This window comes from Balaenoptera acutorostrata, chromosome 3 (assembly GCF_949987535.1).
Source record: "Balaenoptera acutorostrata chromosome 3, mBalAcu1.1, whole genome shotgun sequence".
Taxonomy (NCBI): domain Eukaryota; kingdom Metazoa; phylum Chordata; class Mammalia; order Artiodactyla; family Balaenopteridae; genus Balaenoptera; species Balaenoptera acutorostrata.
The window spans coordinates 116,991,460-117,005,865 of NC_080066.1; the positions used below are offsets into that span (position 1 = coordinate 116,991,460).

General features: G+C 36.7%; 1 protein-coding gene across 4 annotated transcripts in view; it reads left to right on the plus strand.

Moving 5' to 3' along the window:
• LOC103001745 (signal recognition particle subunit SRP54) overlaps positions 1-14,406 on the plus strand; it is a 79,724-nt gene that overhangs the window by 22,432 nt on the left and 42,886 nt on the right. For all 4 annotated transcript variants that reach the window (XM_057543351.1, XM_007180706.3, XM_007180707.3 and 1 more), the window contains 6 exons: positions 5,794-5,944; positions 7,020-7,168; positions 7,462-7,562; positions 8,069-8,155; positions 11,656-11,729; positions 11,940-12,048. In XM_057543351.1, coding sequence (XP_057399334.1) covers positions 5,794-5,944; positions 7,020-7,168; positions 7,462-7,562; positions 8,069-8,155; positions 11,656-11,729; positions 11,940-12,048 — 671 coding nt within the window. The remainder of the gene's footprint in view (positions 1-5,793; positions 5,945-7,019; positions 7,169-7,461; positions 7,563-8,068; positions 8,156-11,655; positions 11,730-11,939; positions 12,049-14,406) is intronic.

Sequence of the window (14,406 nt, forward strand, 5' to 3'; positions counted from 1 at the left end):
AAACACCCTAACATTCGAATTATAGGGGTCCCAGAAGAAGAAGAGAAAAAGAAAGGGACTGAGAAAATATTTGAAGAGATTATAGTTGAAAACTTCCCTAACATGGGAAATTAGTCAATCAAGTCCAGGAAGTGCAGAGAGTCCCATACAGAATGAACCCAAGGAGAAACACGCCAAGACACATATTAATCAAACTATCAAAAATTAAATACAAAGAAAAAATATTAAAAGCAGCAAGGGAAAATCAACAAATAATATACAAGGGAATCACTGTAAGGTTAACAGCTGATCTTTCAGCAGAAAATCTGCAAGCCAGAAAGGAGTGGCAGGACATATTTAAAGTGATGAAAGGGAACAACCTACAACCAAGATTACTCTACCCAGCAAGGATCTCATTCAGATTTGACAGAGAAATTAAAACCTTTACAGACAAGCAAAAGTTAAGAGAATTCAGCACCACCAAACCAGCTTTACAACAAATGCTAAAGGAACTTCTCTAGGCAGGAAACACAAGAGAAGGAAAAGACCTACAATAACAAACCCAAAACACTTAAGAAAATGGTAATAGTAACATACATATCAATAATTACCTTAAATGTAAATGGATTCAATGCTCCAACCAAAAGACATAGACTGGCTGAATGGATGCAAAAACAAGACCCGTATATATACTGTCTACAAGAGACCCACTTCAGACCTAGGGACACATACAGACTGAAAGTGAGGGGATGGAAAAAGATATTCCATGCAAATGGAAATCAAAAGAAAGCTAGAGTGGCAATTCTCAAATCAGACAAAATAGACTTAAAAATGACTATTACAAGAGACAAAGAAGGACACTACATAATGATCAAGGGATCAGTCCAAGAAGAAGGTATAACAATTGTAAATATTTATGCACCCAACATAGGAGCCCCTCAATACATAAGGCAAATGCTAACAGCCACAAAAGGAGAAATCGACAGTAACACAATAATAGTAGGGGACTTTAACACCCCACTTTCACCAAAGCACAGATCATCCAAAAGGAAAATAAATAAGGAGACACAAGCTTTAAATGACACATTAGACAAGATGGGCTTAATTGATATTTATAGGACATTCCATCCAAAAACAACAGAATACACTTTCTTCTCAAGTGCTCATGGAACATTCTCCAGGATAGATCATATCTTGGGTCACAAATCAAGCCTTGGTAAATTTAAGAAAATTGAAATCGTGTAAGTATCTTTTCCCACCACAATGCTATGAGACTAGATATCAATTACAGGGAAAAAACTGTAAAAAATACAAACACATGGAGGCTAAACAATATGCTACTAAATAACCAAGAGATCACTGAAGAAATCAAAGAGGAAATCAAAAAATACCTAGAAACAAATGACAATGAAAACACAACGACCCAAAACCTATGGGATGCAGCAAGGGCAGTTCTAAGAGGGAAGTTTATAGCAATACAATCCTACCTCAAGAAACAAGAAACATCTCAAATAAACAACCTAACCTTACACCTAAAGCAATTAGAGAAAGAAGAAGAACAACAGCAAAAAACCAAAGTTAGCAGAAGGAAAGAAATCATAAAGATCAGATTAGAAATAAATGAAAAAGAAATGAAGGAAACGAGAGCAAAGATCAATAAAATTAAAAGCTGGTTCTTTGAGAAGATAAACAAAATTGATAAACGATTAGCCAGACTCATGAAGAAGAAAAGGGAGAAGACTCAAATCACCAGAATTAGAAATGAAAAAGAAGTAACAACTGATACTGCAGAAATACAAAGGATCATGAGAGATTACTACAAGGAACTATATGCCAATAAAATGGACAACCTGGAAGAAATGGACAAATTCTTAGAAAAGTACCACCTTCCAAGACTGAACCAGGAAGAAATAGAAAATATAAACAGACCAATCACACAAGCACTGAAATTAAAACTGTGATTAAAAATCTTCCAACAAAGGAACTTCCCTGGTGGCACAGTGGTTAAAAATCCGCCTGCCAATGCAGGGGACATGGGTTCAAGCCCTGGTCCAGGGAGATCCCACATGCCGCAGAGCAACTAAGCCCGTGCTCCACAACTACTGAGCCTGCACTCTAGAGCTCGCAAGCCACAACTATTGAGCCCACGTGCCGCAACTACTGAAGCCCGTGTGCCTAGAGCCTGTGCTCCACAACAAGAGAAGCCACCGCAATGAGAAGCCCACGCACCGCAACAAAGAGTAGCCCCCGCTCACTGCAACTAGAGAAAGCCCGTGTGCAGCCAAAAATAAATAAATAAATAAATTTATAAAAAAAAAAATCTTCCAACAAACAAAAGTCCAGGACCAGATGGCTTCACAGGCGAATTCTATCAAACATTTAGAGAAGAGCTAACACCTATCCTTCTCAAACTATTCCAAAATATAGCAGAGGGAGGAACAATCCTAAACTCATTCTTCGAGGCCACCATCACCCTGATACCAAAAGCAGACAAAGATGTCACAAAAAAAGAAAACTATAGATCAATATCACTGATGAACATAGATGCAAAAATCCTCAACAAAATACTAGCAAACAGAATCCAACAATACATTAAAAGTATCATACACCATGATCAAGTGGGGTTTAACCCAGGAATGCAAGGATCCTTCAATATATACAAATCAATCAATGTGATACACCATATTAACAAATTGAAGGATAAAAACCATATGATAATCTCAATAGATGCAGAAAAAGCTTTCGACAAAATTCAACACCCATTTATGATAAAAACTCCGCAGAAGGTAGGCATAGAGGGAACCTCCCTCAACATAATAAAGGCCATATATGACAAACCCACAGCCAACGTTTTTCTCAATGATGAAAAACTGAAACCATTTCCTCTAAGATCAGGAACAAGACAAGGTTGCCGACTCTCCCCATTATTATTCAACATAGTTTTGGAAGTTTTAGCCATGGCAAACAGAGGAGAAAAAGAAATAAAAGGAATCCTAATGGGAAAAGAAGAAGTAAAACTCTCACTGTTTGCAGATGACATGATACTATACATAGAGAATCCTAAAGATGCTACCAGAAAACTGCTAGAGCTAATCAATGAATTTGGTAAAGTAGCAGGATACAAAATTAATGCACAGAAATCTCTTGCATTCCTATACACTAATGATGAAAAATCTGAAAGAGAAATTAAGGAAACACTCCCATTTACCCTTGCAACAAAAAGAATAAAATACCTAGGAATAAACCCACCTAAGGAGACAAAAGACCTGTATACAGAAAACTATAAGGCACTGATGAAAGAAATTAAAGACAATACAGACAGATGCAGAGATATACCATGTTCTTAGATTGGAAGAATCAACATTGTGAAAATGACTATAATACCCAAAGCAATCTACAGATTCAGTACAATTCCTATCAAACTACCAATGGCATTTGTCACAGAACTAGAAGAAAAAATTTCACAATTTGTATGGAAACACAAAAGACCCTGAATAGCCAAAGCAATCTTGAGAAAGAAAAACGGAGCTGGAGGAATCAGGCTCCCTGAGTTCACACTGTACTGCAAAGCTACAGTAATCAAGACAGTATGGTACTGGCAGAAGAAACAGAAATATAGATCAGTGGAACAGAATAGAAAGCCCAGAGTTAAACCCACGCACATATGGTCAATTTATCTATGATAAAGGAGGCAAGAATATACAATGGAGAAAAGACAGCCTCTTCAATAAGTGGTGCTGGGAATACTGGACAGCTACATGTAAAAGAATGAAATTAGAACACTTCCTAACACCATACACAAAAATAAACTCAAAATGGATTAAAGACCTAAATGTAAGACCAGACACTATCAAACTCTTAGAGGAAAACATAGGCATAACACTCTATGACATAAATCACAGCAAGATCCTATTTGACCCACCTCCTAGAGAAATGGAAATAAAAACAAAAATAAACAAATGGGACCTAATGAAACTTAAAAGCTTTTCACAGCAAAGGACACCATAAAGGAGGTGAAAAGACAACCCTCAGAATGGGAGAAAATACTTGCAAACGAAGCAATGGATAAAGGATTAATCTCCAAAACATACAAACAGCTCATGGAGCTCAATATCAAAAAAACAAACAATCCAATCAAAAAATGGGCAGAAGACCTAAAAAGACATTTCTCCAAAGAAGATATACAGATTGCCAACAAATATATGAAAGGATGCTCAACATTTCTAATCATTAGAGAAATGCAAATCGAAACTACAATGAGGTATATATCACCTCACACCGGTCAGAATGGCCATCATCAAAAAATCTACAAACAATCAATGCTTGAAAGGCAGTGGAGAAAAGGGAACCCTTCTGCACTCTTGGTGGGAATGTAAATTGATACAGCCACTATGGAGAACAGTATGGAGGTTTCTTAAAAATCTAAAAATAGAACTACCATATGACCCATCAATCCCACTACTGGGCATATACCCTGAGAAAACCATAATTCAAAAAGACACATGTACTCCAGTGTTCATTGTAGCACTGTTTACAGTAGCCAGGACATGGAAGCAACCTAAGTGTCCATCGACAGATGAATGGATAAAGAAGATGTGGCACATATATACAATGGAATGTTACTCAGCCTTAAAAAGAAACGAAATTGAGTTATTTGTAGTGAGGTGAATGGACTTAGAGTCTGTCATACAGAGTGAGGTAACTCAGAAAAACAAATACTGTATGCTAACACAGATACATGGAATCTAAAAAAAAAAAGGTTCTGATGAACTTAGGGGCAGGACAGGAATAAAGATGCAGACGTAGAGAATGGACTTGAGGACACGGGGCGGGGGAAGGGTAAGCTGGGACGAAGTGAGAGAGTGGCATTGACATATATACACTACCAAATGTAAAATAGATAGCTAGTGGGAAGCAGCTGCATAGCACAGGGAGATCTGCTCCGTGTTTTGTGACCACCTAGATGGGTGGGATAGGGAGGGTGGGAGGGAGACGCAAGAGGGAGGGGATATGGGGATATATGTATATGTATAGCTGATTCACTTTGCTATACAGCAGAGACTAACACAACATTGTAAAGCAATTATACTCCAATAAAGATGTTTTAAAAAATGCTTATAAAAGGGTGTTAAGTGGGAAAGTATGTTTAAAACACTATGTAATACAAGTTCAGTTATTAGAGAAAATGTAAAAAAAATTGAGGGATTCACAGCTCATTCAGAAAAGATACGCAGCAGAATCATACAGGATTTCTGGCTTCCCTGGTGGCGCAGTGTTTAAGAATCCGCCTGCCAATGCAGGGGACATGGTTTCGAGCCCTGGTCTGGGAAGATCCCCTATACCACGGAGCAGCTAAGCCCGTGCACCACAACTGCTGAAGCCCGTGCGCCACAACTGCTGAAGCCCGTGTGCCACAACTACTAAAGCCTGCATGCCTAGAGCCCGTGCTCCGCAACAAGAGAAGCCACCACAATGAGAAGCCCACGCACCGAAACGAAGAGTAGTCCCCGCTCACTGCAACTAGAGAAAGCCTGCGTATAGCAACCAAGACCCAACGCAGCCAATAATAAATAAATAAATAAATTTATTAAAAAAAAAAAGAATCATACAGGATTTTGTAATTGGAAAACTGGTTACTGCTTCATGCTGCTCTAGAAGTGGGTTGTTATATTTAATACGTATTAGATTTTATAATTCTAAATTGACATTGTGATCATTATGACTTTTTCAGAGTAGATTAAGCGTGCACTAACAATTTCCAAATTTTTTGTATTTGGAAGTTTTGCTGCTAAGTCATTTTTCCATGTTAAATAGCTATACAGAAATGGATCCTGTCATCATTGCCTCTGAAGGAGTGGAGAAATTCAAAAATGAAAATTTTGAAATTATTATTGTTGATACAAGTGGCCGCCATAAACAAGAAGACTCTTTGTTTGAAGAAATGCTTCAAGTTGCTAATGCTATAGTAAGTAGCTTAATTTAACAACATTATTAAGACTTTGGTTAAATTAATTATAAACCCTGATTGAGTTTATGAACCATATAAATTATTTTTTGCCTGTAAGACAGATTCCAAGTAATTTATATTTATTTTGGGCTCCTTTATCTGTATGATAAGGACTTAATCTTCTGTACATTAATATGAAATTTTCATGAGTATTGAAATGTTTCCTTTCTCAATCATCTTATTAGTATGTATAAGAAAAAGTAACAAGCAAAAAAAAATGAGAATTAGCCTTTAATAGCTGTTGAATTTCCTTTCTGTAAATTATTTAAATTAAATTAAAAACATTTGCTTTAGGTGAATTTTGAAAGACTTTTAAAATGAAGCATTTAAACATATTAATCATCATTTAGTGTCTCTTTAAAATTGTGATGGAAATAACTTGGGAAGAAGAAGTGGTTTATAGGTAATCTATAGCACATATTATGAACCCATGTTTTGCCATTGAGGTCTTGGCAGTAATTCTTTGGTTAATGATTAATACTAATACGTTGTTTTGTTTTGTTTAGCTGTGCCATTATTTTGACCTAGGTGAGCAGACCTAAGGGAAATATCCTCATCTGTCCTTTATTTTGGTTTCAGCGCACACTCTTCTACTTTTTTTCTCTGATTTACTGTTGCTATTCCATTTGTCTAGAGTGTGATTCCTCTAGATCGCTGCTTAACTTTTTCCTCTTTATTCAGGCCTCAGCTCAAATGTTACCTCCAGACAGGTCTTCCCTGACCACCCTACATAAAGAAGCCTCCCACACCTCAAAACTGATTTTCTCTGTTCCATTTTAATTGTTGTACATCTGAAATATTTATTTGCCTATTTTTTTATCTGTCTCCAGTGACTAGAATGTAGGCCCCCCAAGGACAAGGATTTTCTTATTCATCTCTTTGACTGAGGACATAAATGGTGCCCAATACATAGTACTCCCTCAGTAAATACTGATTGATTGAATAATTATAATAAATATTTTTTATAGCTTCTAATGATGAAATTTGCTTAAGGTCAGTAAACATATATATCTTTTCTATTTAAATTTTCTAGCAACCCGATAACATTGTTTATGTGATGGATGCCTCCATTGGGCAGGCTTGTGAAGCCCAGGCTAAGGCTTTTAAAGATAAAGTAGATGTAGCCTCAGTAATAGTGACAAAACTTGATGGTCATGCTAAAGGAGGTGGTGCACTCAGTGCGTAAGTATCATTGATGTTATTGTCCTGTGTCTTGGGCTTAGTGTGTGTGTGTGTGTGTGTGTGTGTGTATTTATGGCTTTCTTATTAATCATTTAAAATATATTCCAATATATTCCAATATGTTTAATCATTTAAAATATATTCCAACAGAATTTTGGAGTACCTCTGATATAGTTCTCCTTTAGCTAGTGAAAAGAAACTTGAGCTATGTACCTTTGTCTAATTACCTTTGAAATCTTCTAGAAATTTGTTTTCCTTTTTGAGGTTATTTTGTGTTTTCTTTTTCTTTGCAGAGTTGCTGCCACAAAAAGTCCAATTATTTTCATTGGTACAGGGGAACATATAGATGACTTTGAACCTTTCAAAACACAGCCTTTCATCAGCAAACTTCTTGGTGTGTACAGTGGTGGGGATATAGAAAAATCTTCAAGAAATAGTGTGAATTTTTAGGACAGATTAGGATTTTAATTCTGCCCTCTCACTAACTAGCTCAGGAAAATCATTTTCTTCTATGATTTATCTTCTTTACCTGCAAAATAAGGATGGTGGTTATCTGCTTCCTGTAGTTAGAGTGGTAAAATGAGCTATTAGATGGAAAGTTCCTTGGAAAAGTTTTAGAGCTCAATACCAGAAGCATGTTGTTGTAGTAATAGCAGTGATAATGGCAGCAAAACTTTCATAATGTCTCCAGGTGTTCGAGAGCATGGAATTTGGAATTAAACCCCGGGCCGCAGTTCCTGCTTTGTCACTTAACCTCTAGCTTCAATTTTTCACCTGTGAAGTGCAGTAGAAATATCTGAGCTGCCTATCTCACAGGCTTATTATGTATGTGCATGCATTTTGCATAATGTAAAACAGATACACTATTAGTTATTAATTTAACTTTTTTGGGTCTTATAGGTATGGGTGACATTGAAGGACTGATAGATAAAGTCAACGAGTTGAAGTTGGATGACAATGAAGCACTTATAGAGAAGTTGAAACATGGTATATGAGTAGCAAAAAGCATTTGATCTCAGATGACTTACCTGGATTTCTTTTGATAAAGCTATAATTTGTTTGAAATGATACGTCCATTAAAGTCAATTCTTCAAATGTTTACTGTTTTAGATTTATATACAAATTGTTTTAAATCTCAGGCATCTAAGCAATTGTAGAATGGAGTGTTTTTATTTTCTTTCTTGTAATCAAATTGCATTAAGATTAAAATTGAAGCTTTCATTGGGTTCCTTGGAGTAAAACAGGTTAAAAGTACGTTAGAATACTCTCTTCTGATTTGTTTGTTTACTTATAAATTTTATATTTATATGTAATAAAACATATAAAAAGAAATTTAAAAGAATGAGATTAAATACCCACACATGTTTTCTTTACTCACATTGAAGACAACTCCTACTGAAACGTGATTAAGAGCTCAAGTTTTTTAACCTAACATGTGACTTTTTCAAATTACTTAACCTCGGACTACCCTGGTGGTCCAGTGGTTAAGACTCCACGCTTCCACTGCAGGGGGTGCGAGTTCGATCCCTGGTCTGGGAAGTTCCACATGCCGCGGAGTGAAGCCAAATTAATTAATTAATTAATTAAATTGAAAAAAAAATCATGTTCAAATTACTTAACCTCAATTTTCTTATGTGTAAAAAGTAGATAATACTAAGTATCTTCTTCATAGAGTTGTGAAGATTAAATTAGCTGATATATGTAAAATGTCCAGCATGTCAGAAGCATTTAACATATTATTGACGATTTCTGTTTTTCTCAAAATGATATTACTCTTAATTTCCATGGCCGCATACTATCCTGCCTCTTTGCTTCTTCTCATTCATCTTGTCAGGTGCCTATGCCTTTACTTCTCAAATGCTGATGTTTTCCAGGGATCATTCTAGGCCATCTTCTTTCTCTGGAGCTTCAGACTCATATCTGTATGTTTCGATGCTTAGATCTTCCTTAGACATTTAGTTCAGTTTATCCTTGTCTTCCCATCCTAACCTCCCACCCCAGTGTTATCATCTATGCATTTAACATCATTTGTCTTGTTGCCAAAGTCAGAAACTTGGATGTTGTCATAAACTCATCTCTTCCTCACTCTGCCCAGTCCTTTTCCCATCAGTCATTAGTCCTAGTGATTCTACCTCCTAATTATCTCCATTCCATCCCCTACTTTCCAGCAACTATGCAAGTTCATCTCTTATCTAGATTGTTTATTCTAAGTCTTTTAACAGATATTCCAGTTTTTTGGACTCTTCCCCTTGGATCAGTTTTTTATACTTCAGCCGAAATGATCTTTCAGAAATGCAAATTTGATCCTATTACCTTTCTTAAAATCTTTCAGTAGCTTCCCATTTCCCTTAGAGTATTTTTGAATGACTCCACTATCTAACCCACATCTTCCGAGTCATGTTTTGACACTGTTGTTTTTAGCATTCTGTGTGCTGGTCATGCTGAATTTCTGTCAGTTTCTCAGATGTACGCTGCTGTCTCTGCCTTTGCCCTTGCTGGTCCCTCTGCCTGTTAGATAGTTATCCTCTCTTCTTCCTACTTCTGTGCTTCTTTATCCCAGCCAAACTGGCTGACTCCTACTCATACTTCAAGTCTTTCCTTAAATGTGCTTCAGGGACGTTCTACCTTATCCTTAGACTAAGTTAGAACCCCCTACTGTATGTTTCCATTGGATCCTGTAATTGCTGTATGAGTCATCACAATGATTTGATGTCTGTCTTCCCTGCTGGAAAGTGAAGGTAGGTTTCATAGCTGTGTTCTTCCTCTTTTATGTTCACAGTACCTAGTACAATTTCTGGCACTTAGTAAGTCTTTAGTAAATATTTGTTGAATGAATGAATCTATCCTTTATTGCCTGATTCTTTCCCCCTGCCTTCCTCTATCATAAATAGCCCAACCACTGCTTCTACTACCACACTAAACTGGGTAATATGTTCCTAGTCAGTCTGCTTTCTGACTCCTAGGTCTCTCTTTATATCTCTGCATTTTGCTTCTGCTTCTAACATTCTACTCATTTCTGATATCACCAAGGGCCTCCTAATTTCCAAATGTAGTGACCTTTCTCTTTCCTCTTGGCTCCCAATATTTAACAGTGTTATCTGCCTTTTATATGTTCAAACTCTTCACTTGGGTTCCATGACAGTGGATTTCTTATATTTATCATAGCTTCAATTGTCATTTCTGTAATATGTATTTTAGCCTTAACCTTCTTTACCACTGTTTTATTCTGCATTTCTAGCTGCCAGCTATAACATTTCTTTTAAGATATTGTACTGCTACTTCAAATTCAGAATGCCTAAAACCAAACACCATTTTTGTTTATATCTTAGGACAAAAATAGAAAATAATCTTTCTCCTTTGTCTTGTTCTTTCTGTTTTTCTCCTTAACTGAATTTACATAATAATGAAATGCTCAGATTCTAAGAATATCATTCAATCAACTTTGACAAATGCACAATAATCTACACTCCATCAGGAAATAGAACATTTTCATTACTCTAGAAAGTTTGCTTATTCCCCTTCCCAGTAAATACTTCATATTATAGAAATCCTAGAGTGTATCTTTTTTCCCCACATGGTTTCTTTGACTCAGCATAATATTTTTGATATTCATCCAGGTGGTTGTACTCACCTGTAACCTGTTCTTTTTTTTTTTTTTTTAATTTATTTATTTTATTTACTTTTGGCTGCATTGGGTCTTCGTTACTGCACATGGGCTTTCTCTAGTTGTGGTGAGGGGGGCTACTCTTCGTTACAGTGCATGGGCTTCTCATTGCGCTGGCTTCTCGTTGCAGAGCACGGGCTCTACATGTGTGGGCTTCGGTAGTTGTGGCCCGTGAGCTCAGTAGTTGTGGCTCGCGGGCTCTAGAGCGCAGGCTCAGTAGTTGTGGTGCTTGGGCTCAGTTGCTCCGTGGCATGTGGGATCTTCCCGGACCAGGGCTTGAACCCGTGTCCCCTGCATTGGCAGGTAGATTCTTAACCACTGTGCCACCAGGGAAGCCCGTAGCCTGTTCTTTTATTGCTGAGAGTAGTATTTCATCCAGAGTCTATCCATTTTCCAGTTCATGGACAGCTAAGCTGTGTAAGAAACTCCAAATAATCTTCTAAAGTGCTTTTGCCCATTTTATAATTCTCATCAGCAGTATATGAGAGTTCTGCTTGTTCTACATTCTCTTTAACTTTTGGTGTTGTCAGACTTTTTAATTTCAGTTATCCTAGTAGGTATAGTTTGTCTCCTTTGTTTTCACATTTCCTGTATTTATGTCCATTTTCTCTGATAGAATATGAGCTTCTCTAGGATAGGATCTATCTGTCTCCGCTGTATTCATCCTGTGATCTTGTGTGTAGTAACTGCTCAGTGAATATTTATTGATTGGATATTTTATACGTGTGCTTCAAGATGAGCCCATGATTAAGGGAAATATTAGTTTTATTGACTGGAAATGTTCATTCTCTAATATATCTGCATCATTTATATTGTATTTCAGGTCAGTTTACGTTGCGAGACATGTATGAACAATTTCAAAATATCATGAAAATGGGCCCCTTCAGTCAGATCTTGGTTAGTTATACTAAAAAGTTTTTTTCTAACCTCTTTTGTTTTTGTTAAAATTTCTAAGAAGAGATACACTTGCTTTAATTATTTTAATATTTGGGTAAAAATAGATACTTTTAAAACTTAGTATCAACATTAAAGCCATTAATTAAATGTGAACATTCTGAACAATTAATCTCAAGCTATTATTGATTTTATGTTTAATATATCTTTTAGGGGATGATTCCTGGTTTCGGAACAGATTTTATGAGCAAAGGAAATGAACAAGAGTCAATGGCAAGGCTAAAGAAATTAATGACAATAATGGATAGTATGAATGATCAAGGTAAGGTGGTAGATTATTTGACTTGGAGGACAATGTTCTGAATATCAGCAAGTTGAGAGTTTAACTATGTTCTTGTGGACAAGATGGGGAAAATTTAGACTGAAAGATTATTGTTAGGGAGATTTCTAGCTGCTTGAAAGCTCTTGCTCAAAGGGTTGTGATTACTGGGTTGGCCTCCTCATTGAGAGAAATGTCTAGTATAGTGCTTCTCCAAATGAGTTCTGTGGAGAGAACACAAGTTCTTTATGGTGTTGATAGAAATAACTTAAAAGGGGAGTTCTGTAGTCAAATAAATTTGGGGGAATGCTGAGTTAAAAAAAAAAAACTATAGTAAGTTTATTTATTGTATGTCTCCTCAGAGCTCTAATATGCTAACATGAATTGGGAATCTGTAAGAGAGAGATAGTTTATGCAGTGTTTACCAGCTTACTTTGCTCTGTAACTCTCAAGGTTTCAGTCTTCTCAAGTACACTGCTCTATCTCTAATCCTACATTATCCCTCTCTCCTGTACTTTCAAGTCCTCAGCCCATGAACATTTCTAGACCCATGACCTCTTTATCTTTTTCCCAGTTTTTTTAGCACCCTTTCTGATTCAACCCAGCAGGCATGCCAAACATTTATCACCCTTTTGTAGGCCTTCTACTCTTGATCTCTGTTCTTATTTACAAAGAAATACAGGCTTTTGACATTGAATTCTTTCAGCCTTTGGCTGATTTACCTATGAGGTTGTGACAGCCACAAACCATTCTTAAAGCTTTTTCAAGGACCTCTCTCCATCAGTAAAATCCTCTCCTATATCTGCAGTCTCTCCTTACCTCCTGACTTTTTCCCCCCATCAATATATAAACATTCTTTCTTAAGTTCACAGTTTCACATTTTCTAGGCTTTACTTCTCCCGTATGCTTTTACTCTGTCTCTCTTTTCAGTCAAGCTTCTTAAAAGAATGGTTTATGTTCCCAAACTACTGAAATCTGACTTCTCTCCCCACCATTACTGTGAAATAAATCATACAAAGATTTTCAGTAACCTTCTACTTGTCTACTCTAATGGATACTCTTCAGTTCTTTTCTTGACCTTTACAACATTGGATGTTAATCACCTTTTTTTCTTGGTTTCCATTATACCATCTCCCCATTTTACCCTTACCTTTCTTGGTTTTTTTTGTTTGTTTTTTTGTTTTGTTTTGTTTTGTTTTGTTTGTTTGTGTTTTTGGCTGTGCTGTGTGGCTTGCAGGATCTCAGTTCCCGGATCAGGGATTGAACCGGGGCCACGGCAGTGAAAGCCCGGAATCCTAACCACTAGGCCACCAGGGAACTACACATACCTTTCTTGTTCACTTAGTCTCTTTCACTGGTCTCATCCTCACCCAACCTCTTGAATGAATATATGCTACAGGGTTCTGTCCTCAGCTAGTGTTTCTTATCATTCTGCTCAGTTTTGAATAATTTATCCACATCTATGCTTTGTCTACTGCCTGATTATTTTTTGTAGTCTCTACATCTTTCCTGATCTCTAGGCCTTCATAGTAACCCAAATAATGTTCCTCTCTCATCTCTGTATCTTCAACACTATTAAAAGTTTTGCATGTAGAATTAATAACTGCAGCCGTATCTAGAGTGTTTATTCTGCCCTAGGTACTGTCCTGAGCACTTTACATATTTTAACCCACAACAACTCTTAAGGGACAATTCTGGGGTCAAAATCCAATCTAGCTGTTACAGATTAGGATACTGGGAAGTTGAGTAATCTGCCAAAGGTCACTAGTTAGGGAATGGAGAGGCTGGGCTTCTGGCTTGAGAGTCTATACTCTGGATCACTTCCTGTCTAGGTGCTCACTGAATGGTGGACAGACATCTCTATTACATGTCTGAGAGTTTTCTGAGGTACATCAGGTCAAAAATGTAGTGCTTCTGCTTTGGTGAGTGACACTTCCATCTATCTATTCAGTCACCCAAGCTAGAAACTGGGGTCAACTTAGATTTACTATCTAGTCATTCTATTGATCATGGGTATAGAGGTATTGAGATGCCTAACTTTTCTCCTTTCAGTTGTGTCAGTTTTGCTTCGTGTATTTTGAAGCTCTTTTGTTGGGTGCATACACATTTAGGATTGTTATGTCTTCTTAGTGAATTGACCTGACCCTTTTATCATTATGTATGTAATGTTCTCCTTTGTCCTGCTCCACTTTATCTGATATTAATGCAACCACTCCAGCTTTCTTTTAATTAGTTGTTTGTATTGTATATCTTTTTCTATCCTTTTACCTTTAACCTACCTGTATCATTATATTTGAAGTGAGTTTCATATTAACAGCATGTTATGTTTTTTCTTTTTTAATAATTCTGATAATCTTTTAA